Source organism: Argiope bruennichi, chromosome 10 (assembly GCF_947563725.1).
Source record: "Argiope bruennichi chromosome 10, qqArgBrue1.1, whole genome shotgun sequence".
Lineage (NCBI taxonomy): Eukaryota > Metazoa > Arthropoda > Arachnida > Araneae > Araneidae > Argiope > Argiope bruennichi.
The window spans coordinates 32177004-32198208 of NC_079160.1; the positions used below are offsets into that span (position 1 = coordinate 32177004).

Below are 21205 nucleotides of genomic sequence, written 5' to 3' on the forward strand. Positions count from 1 at the left end.
TGCACAAAACTAATATGCAAATAACTCAATCTGTTCCTTTTATTCTTTAATTTTATAATCTCATCCTTATACCTCCAATCGTCACCAATCTCATCCTTATACCTCCAATCGTCAGTCTTGATCACTACACACCAACTTTTTCTTCATCATATGTTACGTCATTTATAACAAAAGCCCACTGAAAGACCAGCTGTAAAAAAGTTTGTAACAGTCAGTCGAGAGCTGCGTCATGACACAAGCGGGTGCACGAAACAAACAAGAAGGCTTAACATTGAAGAATGGTTATTGTTGGCGAGTTATAGTCCACATAATACAACGAAACACCATACTTGGAATTCAAAAATTTTTCCTTTAAAATATTCAAAAGATATTCATGTCTGAATTATAGTTCAATAATAGGTTTCTAAACTTGAAATTAAAATTCATGAATTTTTTTCGTATTGAATCTTATACTATGTTGAATGCATAAGTAATTCCACGACTTTTCTAGCTGAATCAAAACGACATTTTCAAAATACAAGGCCTGAGAACTGTGCAATAACCTGAAGCATTTCAGTCTTTTCGCAGGAAGGTGACAGTATAATTGAATATAATAAGCAGCCAGCTCAAAATTCACGATTCAGATATAATTAAAGAACTTTTTCATTCATTCAAAAGAAAATATTTTTCAATGAACAAAAAAAAATCATTAAAGTATCTTATTTTCCATAATCTTCCATAATTGCTACTTGCATCTTTTGACAGTCTAAATCATTAGGGAGATTATTTTAAAAGAATGGTCGAAATTACTAAACAGGTTCTGGAAGCTATTTTATTTATTTTTTCGAATGCTATGTTGGAAAAAAGAACCGATTTCATTCAATGTAGCAGATTCCTTTTATTTGCTAAATAAACTTTCCGTTTTGAAACTTTAGAATGTCTGTTGAGAATGAACAAGAACCGTAATTTAGACATTTAAAATAGACTTTTGTTGCCGCAAGGCCCGCCTCCCCAAGGCTGTGTCACGCTAATTATAATGTGATATAAAAACAGTAATAAAAATTCTAAAATGCGTCAGTTAATCATGGGAATTTACGATGCAACGATTTAGGCATTAAAATGAATGTCTAAACATTTATGAATCTATCACAATGTGAAATTTAAAACTAATTCCAACGTAGGGGTAAACGATGACACGCAAATGCGTTTAGAAGTTATTCATAAGGTTTTTTTTTTTTTTTTAACGGAATTAAATTTCTTCTTTGGAACTACTCGAAGGAAGGTAATGCAAATGTAGTTTTAAATAATGTTCAACATCCATACCTTCCCTCGACTTACGTGTCATTCTAGTAGGACAATGTTGGTAGATTCAACATTCGCCTTCCCTCGACTTACGTGTCATTCTAGTAGGACAATGTTGGTAGATTCAACATTCGCCTTCCCTCGACTTCCGTGTCATTCTAGTAGGACAATGTTGGTAGATTCAACATTCGCCTTCCCTAGACTTCCGTGTCATTCTAGTAGGACAATGTTGGTAGATTCAACATTCGCCTTCCCTCGACTTCCGTGTCATTCTAGTAGGACAATGTTGGTAGATTCAACATTCGCCTTCCCTCGACTTCCGTGTCATTCTAGTAGGACAATGTTGGTAGATTCAACATTCGCCTTCCCTCGACTTCCGTGTCATTCTAGTAGGACAATGTTGGTAGATTCAACATTCGCCTTCCCTCGACTTCCGTGTCATTCTAGTAGGACAATGTTGGTAGATTCAACATTCGCCTTCCCTCGACTTCCGTGTCATTCTAGTAGGACAATGTTGGTAGATTCAACATTCGCCTTCCCTCGACTTCCGTGTCATTCTAGTAGGACAATGTTGGTAGATTCAACATTCGCCTTCCCTCGACTTCCGTGTCATTCTAGTAGGACAATGTTGGTAGATTCAACATTCGCCTTCCCTCGACTTCCGTGTCATTCTAGTAGGACAATGTTGGTAGATTCAACATTCGCCTTCCCTAGACTTCCGTGTCATTCTAGTAGGACAATGTTGGTAGATTCAACATTCGCCTTCCCTAGACTTCCGTGTCATTCTAGTAGGACAATGTTGGTAGATTCAACATTCGCCTTCCCTAGACTTCCGTGTCATTCTAGTAGGACAATGTTGGTAGATTCAACATTCGCCTTCCCTAGACTTCCGTGTCATTCTAGTAGGAAAATGTTGGTAGATTCAACATGCATCAGGTGGCAGATCGTGCATGGAAATTAGTCTCAAACTTACGATCCTCCGGTTCCAAAATCGAGATTCACGTGTTATATCTGCTTCTAAAAGAATTTCATAACAAAGAAGAAAACATTTTAAAAAATAGGTTTTGTTTTCTGTTTTGTTTTATTGGGTTTTTTATAAAGTTGTATTGCAGTTATGACTACGGCGTTAGACTATGATAAAAATGTACGCAATTACAATGCCTTTCTAACCGATGTCAAAAGCCTTCCAGTTCAAAAGTGAACTACGTGCAATCAAATTAAAGAATAAAACACCATAGACTTCACGAATACGAATAGATGACATTAGATAATGTAATCGGAAGAAAGCAGGCAAGATTCCAGAAGAAATATTTCAGAATTTTAGTTTTAATCCATAAAAGGCAGATTTTTACCTTAATGTATTAAACAGTTAAAATTCCGACTGGCTAGTCCAAAATTAAATGCTTCGTTACCATCGTAAACTAATTACATGTTTATCAGTTGATATTTCAAACTAGGCAGCTGGCAGGGATGTTACTGGCAGTTGCAAGAAGGTAGTTTAAAACACCATTTAACTAGTTTCCAAAGAAATAAGTGTGTGAAAAATAAATTCTATGAATGATCAAATATTAGGATATTAACACTTTATCAAGTATCATTAGGCATGTTTATTTTTCATTACATTATTATAGTTATTCAAATGTTTTTTAAATTCAACATTTGCTTTAATAATATTGTTACAAATTTTTTCTATACAGCAAATTACCGTCGATCAATCGTAATAACGTAACGCATTTAATCGCTATAGTCATTAGTTCAGCAACTTGCTTGCTTGCTGTCTAATCCTCTCCAAAATCTTTTTACTAGTCGGTGACTTCGACCACTCTCACACACACAACTTCTGACGATCCACACGACTTCCGAGTGCCTGTCTTTTATAGTTCCCGGAGGCGGGGCTAGAGTCTTCCAGACCAATCAGGGCGTACCTGACTGTACCTCGGGTCTTAGTGGATGGATCGTGAAAGTTCTCGAACTTTCCAGTAGTATCCATTTAGTCGCCAAATGGTCGCCAAGCTCTCAGGTCATTGACGCACAGGACAGATCTTACAAAGGGTTTTAACGGTTTTTCCCAGGATGACATTATTCGTGCCGGGTAACAAAATTACAAATTTGTAACAATATTGTGGTACCAGTTTTAGAATGGTACTATTGTAACTAACAAAGAAGCCAAGAAATTTGATATCATAATAGATAAAACATATTCCTAAATTTAATAAAATACATATTAAAGTAAAATAACTCATAACATGTAAAAATGTACTGATATATAAAAATAAATTGTCCATTTTATTAAAAGAGACCTTATATGCATTCCCTAGAATCTCAAAATATTTAAATCCGTCACTGATGCTTAGCTGCTAATATTCACTAGTCCTTGAAAAACATTGCAACTATTAAAACGAAAAATAACGATTAAAACGAAAAATAACAGTTGCAATCTAAGTAAAGGTAAATGTTGTCGAAGTAAAAGTCTAATAAAGAAAATTCTATTATATGTGTGTAGGCCAAAAATATGCGTACAACCCAATGACCCTATAGCGGCGATAAAGGATTGCCAAAGGTTAATTTATGACGACCTAATAAACGGTTAACCTTCTAACTGAATTTGGGGCATATGGCAGTTGAGTCTTTGCTAGGCAATTAATTTTTATTTACAAAAGAGTACGATATTTTTCACACAAGTTGTGTTCTGAATTATTCTACTCAAATAATAGATACGCATGCTTTTTCCATTGAAAAAAAATCCTGGTTTTCTGGAATAGTTGACATTATGACGATTAAACCCCGTAACCGAATATCGTGAGATTTTGCGGGTAAAAGTTAAAAGCAATAGAGGAACAAATAGAATACAAGGTATATAATGAGAATCAAAAGAAAGTAAACATCCACGATTGATTTAGAAAATGTGTTATTTCAAATATATTATATTCAAATATAATATATTGACTTATAAAGTAGATAGTTATTAACATATTCACGCAGTGTCTAACAGCTTGTAAACATTCAATTAAAATAAAATCCATAAAGAAATAAATCAACTTGAACCCAAGATCATCCAATTTTTTGCAACAAAAAGTAAACAACTCTTTTTCCTTCAAATATTTTAATTTTATAGATATTACCATTTTTTAGAGGATTTTAATATAAAAATCTTATATTCTGCTTGAATTTAAATAAATTTCTAGAAAATTCAGATATTTGGGGATGGGGAAACAGACAACACTAGAAGTGAGACAATTGATAGTAAATTTGAAGGAAAATGTTGAATCTTTACGAGAAAAAGGGCAATAAAATGCGAAGTGAAAAAATATTTGACAAATACTCCAAATACAGATAGATTAAAGACTTTCAGAGAACAAGAAATACAGAAGTGAATTCACGGGTACAAAAGTGAGAGCACTAGTACAAGATGTCAAAACTAATCCAGCTGCAAATGATGTTAAAATATTTCAAAGCACTTTGCAAAGATCAGCGAAGGCATTAAGTGCAAGCATTATAAGGAGGACTTTCATGAGCATGAGTTACATGACACGATTCCACGCAAGAAATCATTTACCACAACAAAATCGAACGAGAAAAAGCGCCAACTTTTTGCCAAAAAGTACCTGATAAGAATTTAGAATTTTGGCATAACATTTTATTTAATGATAATAATAAAAAACCTAATTGTTTGGTACGCAGAAGCTTGCAAAAAATATGGAAACCAAAGAATGAAGAATCCAGTAATAAGTATTCAGTTAAGACTATTAAACACTGGAGAGGATGCATCTGTTATGATCTAGGGGCTTATAGCAGTTTCACGAGTCGATAATTTAGTATTTTTCGTATTTACAATGAACAAAATATTATCTAAATATTTTAAAAGATAATGTTGCCCCTAGTGTTGCGAATTTAGAATCATCACGAAGCTGGCTCTTCAAACATAACGATTCCAAACACACATAGATTGTCAAAGAATGGTTACTCTATCGTGATGTGAGAAGACTTTGGACCATCATCCAGAGTCACTAGATATAAATCCCATTGAAAATTTATGAGCATATCTTGAGAAAAAAGCATGCCTAAGAACCATTTCTAATAAGAAAGAGTTGAAACAAATAGTCATAGAAAAAATGCAAAAAAAAACTCTCGAACTGACAAAAAACTGGTCTCATCCATGCCTAGAATATTAAAAGAAGTGATAAAATCTGAAGGACTGCAGACAAAATATTAATGTTACAACTGTCATTTTTGATGGCATCGGTGTTCTCCGTTTACTTTTTTTGAAGAATGAAACTTGTTGCTTTTCTGTTTTAGTTGAGTTACTTCTTTTTGCATTTTGATTTAAACGTTTACAAGTATTTGCATCCTACAAGAATAAGTTAATTGTATATATCTACCTTATAAGTTAACAATATATTTGAAATGCATTTTCTATATCAATCATGGGTGTTTATTTTATTTTGACTCAATGTATAAGCAGCAACAAGAGAAAAAAAATTAAGTACAGTTATGATTTCCTTTATGTCGTTAGTTAAGAATATATAAAGCTTCCAAATGGTATAAACCAAACGATTCTTAATAAAAAACGTTAAGTATATAGAAAAACTAAATGAAGTTTTAAAACATCCGTTTACATTTATCAAAATATTTATTTTCTCATTCTAAGTAGTAATTATTAGTTTTCCCCTCTTTTCGTCCCTTTCAAAGCTTACCTCAAATCAAGCGTGTGTGTCAACAAACCAGATTTAAGAAATTCAGTATGTGATATAGATGACAAAAATGCAGATAACGCATACTATGTAGACAAAGTAATGATTGCCAAATAGAATATCTCCGTTATAAAGTAAAACATGAAAATAAAGAAAAAAATCAAATTGAGAATACTCCTACCTATTGTTTAATACAATGGATTCAGTTTCTGAAACTTCTAATATTTGTTCCTAAGTATATTAATTCGAATATACATTGAATTCCAAATCCTTATTATACAATTTAAGATAAAAATATATTTGTTTAAATATTACATTATTTTCTAAAAGCTTTCATTTGATAAGAATACAAAGTTTCTTCCATAACTCTTCCACAAAATGAATGAGCGATTAAAATGAAAAAGGTGTATCAATGTGTATAGATATGAAGTATTTGCTTATAGCAGTCAAACTTTTAGCTTTATTTGTACTTCACCATGATAACAAGTCAAACGTACCATATATCACTTTCGTAGATTATTTACTTTTCCTGTTTAAACAAATTCATATAAGTAGACATTCAATCATCCCTATGAGTTATTATTTTAGAAGAGTGTTTATTCTTGTCAGGTTTATTATTTGGTATCATATTGCATGTTTGATGCTTATTTGAATTTTACTTACACATCAAATTTTTCGTGAACGATAACTGAATTTCTTAATATTTGGGCTGAATGTGTTTTGCACTTTTCTTGTCTTATAACGTAATTTTCGATTTTTAAATTTATATTTAAAAGTAGCTATTTTTTTTAAATGAGAAAACTTATTTGGTCACTTAAATATTTAGAATATTTTGGAAATAATAAATGCCCAAAATCTGAATAGTCATCCAATTCTAAGTTTAAATAAATTCGCGGATAAAAAGAGAATTTTACGAATTACCGTTTCTTAACCATGTTAATGTCTTCAGTGGAAATATTTTTGACACTTAACACTATGCCGCCCGGGGACACCAAGTAGTGTCGCACGTAAAGTATCGCTCAACGGTCGGCAACGCCACAGCGATGTTATTGTTACTTAGTATGTTAGTAAAGCTGACGATTTATAATCTTCCAATAACCTTAAAAACTATCGTCGACAAGCGAAGTAATCTTACGTAGTGCTGCCGGCTCCAAGCGAAGAAATTTTTACGAGACATGTGGGCGGCGAAATGTTAATAAATGCCATAACAGTGATCCCTCAACCTTAGCAACCATTAGGAGACTAGTAGCGATTTTGAGGACAAAAAAAAATTTGATACATTTGGGAATTCCAGAAATCGCTTAGTACCTGAGATCCGGAGATCCATCTTGAAAGTTGCACATCCTTTCGGGATCATATAAAAGGCACCCGGACTAACCCTCGCTTCGAACTGTTCACATTGCGAAATGGTGACATTATTTAAGAAGTACTGTCTGCTTGTTAAATTTTAACAGTGTTGTTCTTTATAAAACTTTCGTTGTTTACTGTTGCCTCGATTCCTGAATATAAAGATGTTTCCCAATGTTCAAGTCCTTGTATTATTCACAGCACAACTATCAGAAGATTGCTATAATAGTATACTCTGGCCTACTTGTATTCCGTATATGTAACCGGAATAATGAATGGCAGTAAAATACTACAAGCCAGCTACAGACTTTCCGTTTATTTCTTCAATATGGCGCATTTTAGGTTTAGTTCCTTTTTAAATTGTAGAAAATTCAGCATGTATTTTGCAAGAATGATTCCTCCTTGGTTCGATTTGGCCCAAAAGAGTGATTTTGTTTGAACAAATATCAATATGTTAACGCTTTTGCAAACATAACCTGCTTAACATTTATTATCCAAAGGTGCATAGTACCCTAACAACTGCATTATGAGTTCTAAATTTTATAAAAATCTTGACTTGATAATAGTACATTGCAGCGTTTGTACCTTTATCGGATTTTAGAGGTGAAAATTATTTCCATTGTTCAGGAAAAGAAGAGAGCTTGAACTCAAGAATTTGACTATAATATATGTTCATCTATTGAAAGATTGTTAATAAAATAAGAGAAGAGCATAGTGACTTTTGAAACACACTGTAAAAGATCCACTGTGATAAAAATTCAATTGGACTCCATGTTTAAGGGGCAGAATTCACTGGATGACAGCGACTCAGTTCAGTGGTATTCTTAGAGATGAGTTAAGCACCGACTCAGTTCAGTGGTATTCTTAGAGATGAGTTAAGCACCGACTCAGTTCAGTGGTATTCTTAGAGATGAGTTAAGCACCGACTCAGTTCAGTGGTATTCTTAGAGATGAGTTAAGCACCGACTCAGTTCAGTGGTATTCTTAGAGATGAGTTAAGCACCGACTCAGTTCAGTGGTATTCTTAGAGATGAGTTAAGCACCGACTCAGTTCAGTGGTATTCTTAGAGATGAGTTAAGCACCGACTCAGTTCAGTGGTATTCTTAGAGATGAGTTAAGCACCGACTCAGTTCAGTGGTATTCTTAGAGATGAGTTAAGCACCGACTCAGTTCAGTGGTATTCTTAGAGATGAGTTAAGCACCGACTCAGTTCAGTGGTATTCTTAGAGATGAATTAAGCACCGACTCAGTTCAGTGGTATTCTTAGAGATGAATTAAGCACCGACTCAGTTCAGTGGTATTCTTAGAGATGAATTAAGCACCGACTCAGTTCAGTGGTATTCTTAGAGATGAGTTAAGCACCGACTCAGTTCAGTGGTATTCTTAGAGATGAGTTAAGCACCGACTCAGTTCAGTGGTATTCTTAGAGATGAGTTAAGCACCGACTCAGTTCAGTGGTATTCTTAGAGATGAGTTAAGCACCGACTCAGTTCAGTGGTATTCTTAGAGATGAATTAAGCAGAGCAAATGCCCGATGTATTTTCTGAGGTTGCAAAATTGAATTTAAATACTTACGAGTTACTTTAATTTTGCAATAAATAAAATATTCTAAAGAAAAATATTGCAATAAATTCAAGCGACAAAGTTTAGCGAATCTCCATATGGTTAAGTATTTTTAGCAAAAGTCACTTTTTCAAAATTAAATTGGTCTTGTACAATAACTCAAATGAAAATGATGAAATCTTGTTTTTGGTCATAGTACCGAAACTGCAAATATCGCTTAAGTTTTAAATGAAGTCCCTTTACAGAAAACCTGTTTGTCCATCCGATTGCTTATGGGGCATATAACTCAAAAGTGCAAAGATCTAGAAATATTCAATTTAGCTTATGATTTTATGATACAGATCAACATTTGCGATATTCCGAACCAAATCCATGAAGATGAATGTTTGATAGTCTGTTTGCTCATGGGCATGCGAAAAACCATAAAGGAAAGATAACATTTTGCATAAATGAAATTTGTAAGATTATTATATTTCTTCTACAATTTTATTACCTAAAACACAAATTCGATATTTGGATGCTATTAGCCTGATGGCAGGGATTAATCGCTAAATAACTCGCCAAATATCACGTGATAGATTCGATAAATGCCAAATTCTCGCCAAAGGCTAATGTTTCGTTACTGTAGGCTAATGCCATCCAAGACATTCTTTGGGATAACACTTATTAGAATATATACAAGAAAATTGAGAAAACCACTCTTTCTGGTTAAGATTCAGTTTTTCACAATTCGCATATTTAGCTAAATCGAATTTTTATTTTTATTTTAATCTGCTTCGAATTAGCCAAACTGTACATTCGACTGTAAAGAAAGTGAAAATTATATTCAAAATAATCGTTTAGATAGGGCAAAAAAAAACCCCTAAATATTTTTGAATAAAATTGCAATTTTGAAAATATTTCACAATAACGCATACCTCTTCTTAATTTTTGGTATATCGTGTTTCTAAACAGCTGGTGATTCAGTAATTCTTGATAGCCGATTTTACGCAGCTGTTTTAATATCTGAATAATCTTATTATATAAGTGATCTATACGAAGGTCACAAAATGATCTTTATCTCAAACAGATGTTTTAAGTCTCATCAGAAAAAGTGACCTCAAACGTGCAGATGCAGCACTAAAAGTGAAAAAAAGTACAAAAATATTTAACAGTAAAATACACGTTTTCTCCCCAATTCAAATCTTTTGCAGTTATTTTTTTCTATCGAGATATATCAGCAAAATATAAACCTGCATTAGATTATACGCTTGGAAATTTAAGAAGTGATAATCTATTCAATATTAAATAATATTTGATGATCTGAATGATAATTCACTTAAACAGCGTTCCTGAATGGCTTCGCTCAGAATTTTCAGAATTTTGAGTTTGCTGCACAGAGGAGATATCTCCAATTTTCCAAAAAACCGTAAATGAACTTTGAGAATTCAAATTTCTGGATTTTATGAAATTATTTTTGCTCATCTCCTTAATTGCTCTTGTTTATAGGGGAAGTATTTTCATTCAAAAATTTATATTGCAGATGATATAGCACATAATGACAATTGGAGTTGCCTCTTTCTTGCCACAAAATAATCATTTTATTTACTCTAAGGGGAAAATTTGACTAACGGCAAATTGCACATTTCAGTTGTCACATTTCTTCTCAGTAACGACTGACTCATCGGTTGTGATGTCTGGATATAATCCATATCAAAACCACGAGTCCTTTGCTTACACATTTTCACGTGCCATTTTCATTATATTTTTCAGGAATGGAAACGTGCTTACTGGATATTTTTTGAAGCTTTAAGTTGTACGTACACACTTGAAGATTTTTTTTTTGAATTTTAACTTTAAAACTCCAGTTTTTTTACAGTAGGTTATTAATATATGATTAAACTAATTTAAATGAGAAAAAACCATATTACACTAATTATTCATTAATTAAATAATATTTAATGAGCTAATTAGCCTATTTTTTGAAACATGATATCTTAAATTCTAATTTGTACAGACACACATTTCTAGTTGGAAATGATGCCTAATATTAGTCTTCATGTTGTCTGCCTCAAACAAGTAATAAAAATGTATAGTTTTTTTAAACAATTTTTTCATCAACGATGAGTAGAAAAAGCGAGATTTTTTCTGTCATTTTAACTTTTAAACAACTATTAAAAATTTATTTCTATAAATATAACTTTGATTGAAGCACAAAACATCCGCTATTTCATACAGATTATTTTCATATATAAATAACTGTATTTGTTTAATTTCTTGTTGAGTTATGATTGCTTGAATGAAGCAACAGAGTGGAAAAATATCATTCTTCATAAAATGAGTTTTAAAAACGCCGAAACTAGAATTTTTAATGAAAGCACCTCAAGAAAAATAATCTTAACTCGAGAAATATTTCGAATATTGACAACATCTTGGTATCGTTTGAAAGCTAAAAGGATCAGAGAACATTATTAAGCAATAAAAAAAATGTTCGATATTTTGAACGATTTTCGAAGTTTCAAGTGTGTACATACACCTTAAAGGAATAACAAAAACCTTGAGGTTATTTATCTTAATGTCCTGTTAGGAAGCAAAGATAAGACAATTTTGATGTGGGCCTATAATTTTTAACTTCAATCAAATGTTCTTCGTACCACACCAACAAGATGCATCTTTTTTGTAGAAAACACTTCGGTTAAACAATAAATAAACTATTGGAGGATTGAAAGTGATAAAAAGTTTTATTCCTAATAATTTTGTTACTTTATTATCGGCATAAAAAATGAAATTTATTTTTATTTTTTATATATTAGATTGGGACTAACTTTCCAGTTTATTGGATTTTAATGTATTCAAAACTTTATTAATCGTCTACTTATTAATATTGATTCCATACGCATTGCGTCACTGAATATGAAATTAATTTTAACATTCCGTCATGCTTACAACAATGAATTATTAAATTTTTTTAAATATCAAACGAATATCAAATAGATTTTTTTTAAATTATTAGAGCACTGGATAGTGAATTTTTTATTAATATAATAGACCTTAAACCAAAATTGCCAGAGGCGCTGAAACAGTAAATTAATCCATATTTAATACAAAAATAGTTCATTAAAATTTTTATTAAAAATTGTGATTCAAATATGATACATATCCCAGTTTATTTAGAATGTCTAATTAGTATTTCATGGTTATTCTGATTTATTTTTGATGTCCATATTTGCAATAAAATATTTTACTTTGTCTCCTGTTTATTTATTATTATTCCCTATCCCGATATCTTTATTGAAATGGAAGTAAGGAAAAAGGAAAGAAAATTGAATGGGATATAATAATTGGAGTATTCTTCGATATGCTTATATTGAAAAGTATTGAATTTGTTTTTGTTGTTGCTGTTCTATCTGAAAAAGTTTATACGCTTAAAATTTTTCAATCTTTTTATTTGTCTGAAAAAAGTAATGTTAATTCAATGTTTACAGCGCCAAAGTTGTTATAATTATTGAGGTAAAATGATTTCAGTTGTATTTATCTCCAAATTTAGCTATATTTACGATTAAAAAAAATGGGCCCATAACAATATAAAAGCAATGCGATATTTGAGCCTTTTCTAATATTTATTACACTCCTTTTGTATTTTATATTTAAAAAACTTAAAATGAATTTAAAAAGCGTGCCTAGCATAAATACAAAAAAAAAAAAAATTAAAACATAATATATCGCGCATTTATATCCCAAAAAATTTTGATGCAAGAATTAAAATACAGAAGCCATACTCCTTCATATAAAAGCAGTTCTTAAATAAAACTTTGTTATGCAGACAAGTATAAAAATTACAGGCTTAATTACCTCGAAAAACTAGGATGAAATTCTGGGTACCAAAACTTTCAGAAAAAAAATGACGAACGATAGTTGCATTAAAATAGAATAAGAAAACTGTTGATAATACCCAGGTTTCTGAATAATTCAATATATAATACGCTCGATGAACTTAACAAGTTAAGCCATATTTTTCAGTATCATTCAAAATAAATAAGATATAGACAGGGGAGAAAACTGAAAATAAATCCAACAACTAGTATATTCAGGGAACTCGCTAGCAGAATTTTGTAAAATATGTAAGACCTTCAAGTTTATCTGAAAAAACAAATTACTATTTATTAGACAGAATCTTTTTTTTTATTCTGCACATGTCAGCATTTAAAGCTAAAAATCCCTTTTTCCCCATTCTCAAACAACAAAATCCCAGTCTAACCCAAGATCAAGTTCAGCCGACAAAATATTGCTTTTATAATTTTTTTTTTTTTCGTTATAGCTAGTAGTTTATAAAATGAAAGGCAAGTTAAATGGAATTGTATCTGAAGGCATTTCATGGCTTTTCATAAGAACTTGTTTTCGATTTGCTTCACTTAAGTCCTCAATCATATTGAGCAAAAGTTACAGAAAAAAGAAGCCCTTTCAACACGAGACTTAAAGGTGACTTTTAGAAATTGAAGAAAATCGTTGGCACACGCTTTTACGAAATATGCTCCTGGTGTTAGGGGGTTATTAAACCTCATTGCAAAAGTTGTCCATTTTTTGTTCAACTTTTGGATTTTCAGGGTGATGACCCTGTTTCGGAATGTCATGGCCAAATGGAAGGAGAAGTTGGGGATTTCTGCAAGAGGTCATTGAAAGGAAGAAAGGAGAAAGGTTACATAGATTTCTCCCTAAGAAAGGAAATGTTTTCACCAAATATCAAGAGAGTGGGCATCAAAGGGGTCAAAATGTCAAATAATACCCAGTATTTATGGTACAGAAAAAGTCTAAAGTATACAGTGGCACCAGAAATGTCTTTTTTTCCTCTTATCAAACGTCGATACCTGTACAATCTGAAACTGATGGAACCCTACTAAAATCCGATTTCAATTCATTTCGGTTCAAAAATTTAAATTGAGAGTAATTGGATCTAAGTGAATAAGCAAAATGAAACGACAAAATGTTTAAAACTAAACATTTTGTCGTTTCATTTTGTGTTGGTAATCATTTAAATAATCGCGTTGATAGAATGTTAATTTTTTTTTACACATTTAGCTATTTTAATAAATACGTGATTAATATAAGTATTATAGTGACTAACAGTCCTTTTGTATGTCATGACTAGATGTCATGTATGCTATTGATAAATATAATGCGCAAATTTTTCAAGAAGTGTTAGATTTAATCAGTAGTTTTGCAACTGTGATAAAATGTTAGATGAATGTAGAATTTTATTAAAATGGATTATTCAAGGAATTCGTGTATATTTTGATTTATCAGAGATTACTGAAAAACGAAACTTTTCGTAAAAGGAAGTTATTTTGTGCTTTGTATATTTTAATGAGAAACTTCAATGTTCTGATGGCAATAGCAAATTGTGAGTGTGAAAGGTTTAATTAAAAAACATGTAAATAATTTTAGTGAAGAAGCAATATACAATTATTATATACAATATTGCATGCCCGTTTGTTTGAAACTTATACAATAATACATCCCATACGGATTCAAACGAATTTCGGTACACACATCGACGGTTTAGAATGATTAAATGGGCTACTTAAAATTCACATCACCTCCTAAAATCCGTGAAATGGGAAGTAAAGAGGGATTTACGTTTTCCTGATAAGATGTATTCTGTCTATAATTACCGAATATCTTGCTTCATCTTTAAAAAATTAGCTTTTAATTGAAAAATTTCACTTTCAAATAGCAATTTCTCCAATTTTAAATTTTCGGAAATTATAAAATGAATAACTTAACACAATAATAATTGCTTTTCTTTGGAAGTACTAAACCCGTTTTACTGCTTAATTACATCTATAATTCGAGTGCTTTTGCTATCAATTTTTTTTTCACTTGAAAAAAACAGTCATGAATATATATATATTTCATGGAACTGGCTTCAAAGACTTATTTTTAATAATCACTTTTTCTTAACCTTTATAAACTACATATTTTTAGCCTGTTTTCATAGAAAATTTTCTTTTATGTGCGTTAGTATTCCATTTACAGGAAATTGCATCTTGCCCAACGAAAATTATTTGACTGTATCCGAGTATTGTAATATTTACAATTCCATTTTAATAACAGTTAATATTAAAACTTATCTATGTTATTTATTATATTAAGTATTAATTCAAAAAAGAATTCTTATTATTAAAAATGTTAAGATAATCTAAGTAGTAAAAATCTCAAATTCGCCAATATTAACCTAGAAATTTTATAATTCTTACGCTGCCAAATATATGTTACCCGGTTTTATAGAAGGAATTCCTGCCAAATCTTTATATACACACGCCAAACGGCGAGATAGAAACAGTCATTCGTGCTAAATTTTTAATATTTAATTACTCCCATAATTATGTTTGAGTTCCGAAACATCTTAAGGGGCTGGGTATAAAAATATGAAAACTGCACAGCATAAAATAATATCTACTTGGCTTTTCTTACATATATATATAGAACAAATACGGGTTTAGCCGTAGGTATAATGACTAATTATGCACAAAAAAAAAGCTGACTGACTGCTAAATACTTTTAACCTTTCACTTATACACATTTTTAAGGCATTAACAGCAGCAAATATAAAAATCGTATACAAACACGACGTTTTATTACAATATGCTAATGAATTAATCAACTTTCTGGCAACAGATGTAACGATTTTAAGATACAGAAAATAGCTGACGAAATAAACAAAATTTCGTTTATTCTCGTTGATAATCAACGAAGTATGTGGTTTTTGCGAATGCTATACTCATACTACAGAAACATTGCCGAACATATACATGAAATAAACAACCAAAACTTCCGCAAAGCAAGAGGTACATTTATACTCTAAGCCGACAGCCTTTGCTTGACGCATCTATACACCTATAACAGTTAAAGAGTTAAATAAGTAATTATATTGTACAACTTTAAATGTATAAATTAATAAATCTAATTATTAACTGTAAAAAATAAACTGTATATTTATACTTTCATGCCTTCAAAGTTTCTAATTAAGAGAATATTTGTATTGCCTTTTAATGAATGCACTTCATTAAGATGTATGTACACACTTGAAACTTCGAAAATCGTTCAAAATATCGAATTTTTTTTTATTGCTTAATAATATTCTCTGATCCTTTAGCTTTCAAACTATACCAAGATGTTGTCAATATTCGAAATATTTCTCGAGTTGTAATTATTTTTCTTGAGGTACTTTCACTAAAAACTCTAGTTTCGGTATTTTTTAAACTCATTCTATGAAGAATGATATTTTCCCACTATGTTACTTCATTCAATCAATCATAACTCAACAAGAAATGAACCAAATACAATTATTTATATATCAAAATAATTTACATGAAACAGTGGATGGTTTGTGGTTTAATCAAAGTTATATTTATAGAAATACATTTTTAATAGCTATTTAAAAGTTAAAATGACAGAAAAAATCTCGCTTTTTCTATTCATCGTTGATGAAAAAATTGTTTAAAAAACTATTTTTTTATAACTTGATTTAGGTAGACAACATGAAGACTAATATTAGGCATCATTTCCAACTGGAATTGTGTGTCTGTACAAATTAGAATTTAAGATATCATGTTCAAAAAATAGGCTAATTAGCACATTAAATATTTAATTAGTGTAATATGGTTTTTTCTCACTGAAATGAGTTTAAACATATTAATGACCTACTGTAAAAAAAACTGGATTTTTAAAGTTAAAATTTAAAAAAAATCTAGTGTGTACGTACACCTTAAATACAGTTAAGTTTTATGAAGCATGAAGGAATTTAATAAATTATTCACTGAGAATCTCTTGGGACATAGGGTATGGGCGTATTTAACTTATATATTTCAAAAGCAAACAAGGTTTAATTGACTTTGAATTATCAGAAAAAAATTCAAATTATAAATTATATCTTAACAGAATGTTTCAAAGTTTTTGAACCCATCTAGTTCTTTGAATTGAGCTTCTGGTTCCTGTGAGACTAAAGACGAGCAATAATAGCTCGTCTTTAGTCTCACAGGAACCAGAAATATCTATACTCGTATTTTTAGTTGGATATCTTACTTTCTGTATCATTTTGTCTCAAAGTAGGCAACAAAAATTTATATTTATCTTAATAGCTTGAACATTTGATGAAATCCGTAGTAAAATTATCTCCGTTATACATTCGGTAACTAATTTTTCTGAACAATATTTGAAACCTGCACTTGTGTATAGACCATTTATCGTACCGATTTCTCTTATGCTTTCAGTAATATAAATCATACGATGGAATTTATATATTTTCAAACATTTTCCAATTATCAGTTCTTTGAAGATTCAAAATCAATCCGTCGAATTAATAAAATAATTCGTTTCTATTAAGAAAGTATTAGAATCTTCGGTATTGAAAAAAGAAGATTATGTACTGTTATAATGTTATCACAACTCCATAATTATTCACAATTGAAGAATAGAAAGTTATATTTTGTTAATTACGAAATTAAAATCATTCCCTCTTCCATTAAAGTCAAGAGATTCCACTTAAAAACTTCGAACTTTAATATAAAAAAACTAGTTGGAAATGTATTTAATGAACCCAATTCGTATATGCTATATTTAATACTCAAATAGCAGCACGTTAGATAATAAAAAAACCTTAACTAGATGTTTAGCTGCATGCATAATACAATAAAGATATAACTTTCCATCCTTTATGATATTTTTAATATTAATTTTTTTCCAACTCTGTATAGTAATATACAATACTATTTTTTAAAATTACTTTTAAATGATTTCTTTTGTATTATATTTATAATACAAGTTGATTAACATTCCGACCATAAGTCTTCATTCATGCATCATTAGTCCCTTGAAAGAGGGATTTACTATATTTTCTAACTGCAGCTAAACAAAATTTAATAATTGTGTTCCAATCGACATTGCATTAGATCTCAACGGATCTTATTACCAGATCTATGTAAATCATTTTACAAAAGGTAACGCAGAAGTTTCAGTAATTTAAAATATAAATATTTCAATTCAATTTAAAAAATTAATATGTTGTCTGTATTTACGATAAGATGCAAATATTCTACACTAGATTAACCATCGATCAAGCTTCGAGAAGCATTTTTATCAAATTCATAATCAATTCTAACCCATTAATAAATATATTTACACTAAGAAACAACTTCATATTCTTATTCGACATCATAACATAACAAAATGAAACAATTTTGTATATTCGCAACTTCATAAAATAAAATTTTAGTTGTATTAATAGCCTCTTCGTATATAATGAGGAGTTCGACTTGCGGCTCAAATAATGAAATTTGATATTTAACTCGTTCACCGCGAAATTCTCTCTTCTTCGTTGTTAAATATGATTTAATCATCCGAAACCGGCTGAAGAGTTATTATAGGGTTAAATCTATAATGAAGCGAAACAAGCAATTCATTTTGAAGACGAATAAAAGCTTGGTTATGCTAGCATTTAAACGCATCCAACGGATTAACAGCAACGTTTCTCAATCTAAATAAAAATGTACCTATTTTTATTTGTATTGAAAAACTTTGTTGTTATTTTCTAATATATTATGTATTATTTACTTTGGAGATTAACTAAATTGGTAGGTCAATGATTTTATCAGCCCAATATGAAGGGAAATATTACGAAATAAATTAAGCGTAAATTCTGCTTGACATGTCCGAAAATGTTCATGTATACGCACTTTATAAATTTGTAAAAAATATATCCTAGAAAATCATTAAAAAAAGAATCAGAAAATTACGAGATACTCGAAGTTGTCGTCTTAAAAATGGTGGGATAACGTTTTAAGCTAAATTAATTCTTTTTTAAAAAAATCCAATTTTAAATATAGCATTGGCAATCTGCGAAAGAAAGTTGTGCATCAACAATGTGTTAGAGTATAAACTCAATTATTAAGACAATAAAAAGTAAAGATAAATAAAATTTTAGAAATCATATGGAAATAAAATGGATATCCCTGAAAAATTATTTTTTTAAAATATTGTGTAATAATTTGTTCTAAAGTTATTGAAAAAAAAAAGCATGATTTTTTGGTTAGTTTTTAAATTCAAAATTTTAATAACCACTATTATTTTTTTTAGGGAGCACATACTATCCAAGAAGTACACGTATACCGAATTCGGTGGTTTGAGGACGAAGGTTCTGCACTTGCAGCATGCACTTCAAAATAAATTTTACGTATCTTCATGCAATTAACAATATAATAATTATATAATAATTAAGTTTTAATTGAAAAATTTGGGACTTATATGCAAAAGACTTATTTGAGACTTAGATTGCAGAGAACATATATGCAAAGGAATATTTTAATATATCGCAGAGAACATATATGCAAAGGAATATTTCAATATATCGCAGAGAACATATATGCAGAGGAATATTTTAATATATCGCAGAGAACATATATGCAGAGGAATATTTTAATATATCGCAGAGAACATATATGCAGAGGAATATTTTAATATATCGCAGAGAACATATATGCAGAGGAATATTTTAATATATCGCAGAGAACATATATGCAGAGGAATATTTTAATATATCGCAGAGAACATATATGCAGAGGAATATTTTAATATATCGCAGAGAACATATATGCAGAGGAATATTTTAATATATCGCAGAGAACATATATGCAGAGGAATATTTTAATATATCGCAGAGAACATATATGCAGAGGAATATTTTAATATATCGCAGAGAACATATATGCAGAGGAATATTTTAATATATCGCAGAGAACTTATATGCAAATGAATATATTAATATAGTGCAAAGAAATTTATTGATAAGATTGCAAAGGAACATATAATAAACATGCTCGCTGCAATAAAATTGCGACGTAGTAAATGCATATCATAAGAGAGGCCCACCTGTAATTTCCGCCACCTGCGGATTGGGATTCTCTTGAACGGATTCGAACAGCTTCTCCATGGTCAGATGCCGAAAGCAGAAAGTGGTAATCCACAGAGAGCGGAGTGAAAGTGAAGTTCCAGAGAACAGCACGTGGTTCGCACTTCCGAAAATGAGGTCATAGTTGTCAGATGACGTCACGACAGCGGAGCATGCTCAGTCTCGTGATGAGATGTAAAGAAAATGAATGCATATCATTTGAAGTTGTACAATTCATTAAAAAAATTTTTCAAACAGTTTCAAAAAAAGTGAATTATAATAATTAGAGAAGACAGCGAAGCATATATTTTTATTTACTTAATAATTATTTGTGTTTATAATTAGATTTAATAAATTTTTGTCAATCATAAAATATGCATAGCGTTTACGATGTTCGTATTTAATTCGAAACTGTCAGTTTTGCGATTATGTGTTCAGAAGGTCGGAGAATAGCATGCCAGCTCAGATGTCATCCTCATCATACGAGCAAGGTTCAAAAAAAGAGGCCAATCCTAAAGTGCCAATAGCGTATCATTGAAACGGAGCATTAATCTAACTAAAAGAATTATAAAAGGAAAATATAATAAGGTATATTTAATTTAGTTTTATTTGTTATTTAATTAATCAGACTTTGTAGCTAGAACTAGCATGTAATTTAACCCAAAAGACACTTTGTAGTTAATAGAAAGATTTCTTTTTAAATGTAAGAAAGTCACTGCACAAAGCAATGTTTAAAAATGCTCATCATATTGTTTTCCATTTAGGAAATTGGATATTATACAAAGAATCTCCCTTTTTGCGACATATTGCACCATTTCCATGATTGTTTTTTAAATCTGTGAAAGGAAACGACATATTAAACAATTCTGAACAGCGTCTCTTCCTCTGTAGCACGTCTGTTCATTAACTGATGAACTATCTAATAAATATAAAAGTTTAAATGCTTTGAGAGCAGGAATATGCATTCTTTCTGCGATAATGGCGTACTGATTACTGATTTTTAAAGATGCTTCTGGATCATTCTATTTTTTATTATAACTAGCCGCCTTTGGCAACCAACAGTTTTGACACAAATATTAGTACCGTTTAATTTCTAAATTTTTATGTTTCCTCTTATCCATAACTTAACCTTTATGATTTCTAACACAGCCTAATTTTAAGGCATAAAATTGTAATGAACATAAAATTCGTGTTATTTTATTGCTTTCACACTTGTTCTATTTATTGTGAGCAAGAGCAATCCTAATCGAGTGAAGTCCTGTGACATCGTAGTGACATGATAAACGAAATTGTCAGAATCTGTCATTTTATTCCGCTCAAACATTTGTTTCCACTTTCATCACTATTGCGTCGCACTTCCTATTCTTCCAATTAACGAAATAGATAATAAACGTAATCTTT

The 21205-nt window shown here is 30.6% G+C and overlaps 1 protein-coding gene across 1 annotated transcript in view; it reads right to left on the reverse strand.

Moving 5' to 3' along the window:
- LOC129988112 (beta,beta-carotene 15,15'-dioxygenase-like) overlaps nucleotides 1-19937 on the reverse strand; it is a 70872-nt gene extending 50935 nt beyond the window's left edge. Inside the window, exon 1 of the mRNA XM_056096241.1 lies at nucleotides 19786-19937. Within this exon, the coding sequence (XP_055952216.1) occupies nucleotides 19786-19846 (61 nt within the window). The 5' untranslated portion in view covers nucleotides 19847-19937. The remainder of the gene's footprint in view (nucleotides 1-19785) is intronic.
- Between the last annotated feature and the right edge of the window lie 1268 nt (nucleotides 19938-21205).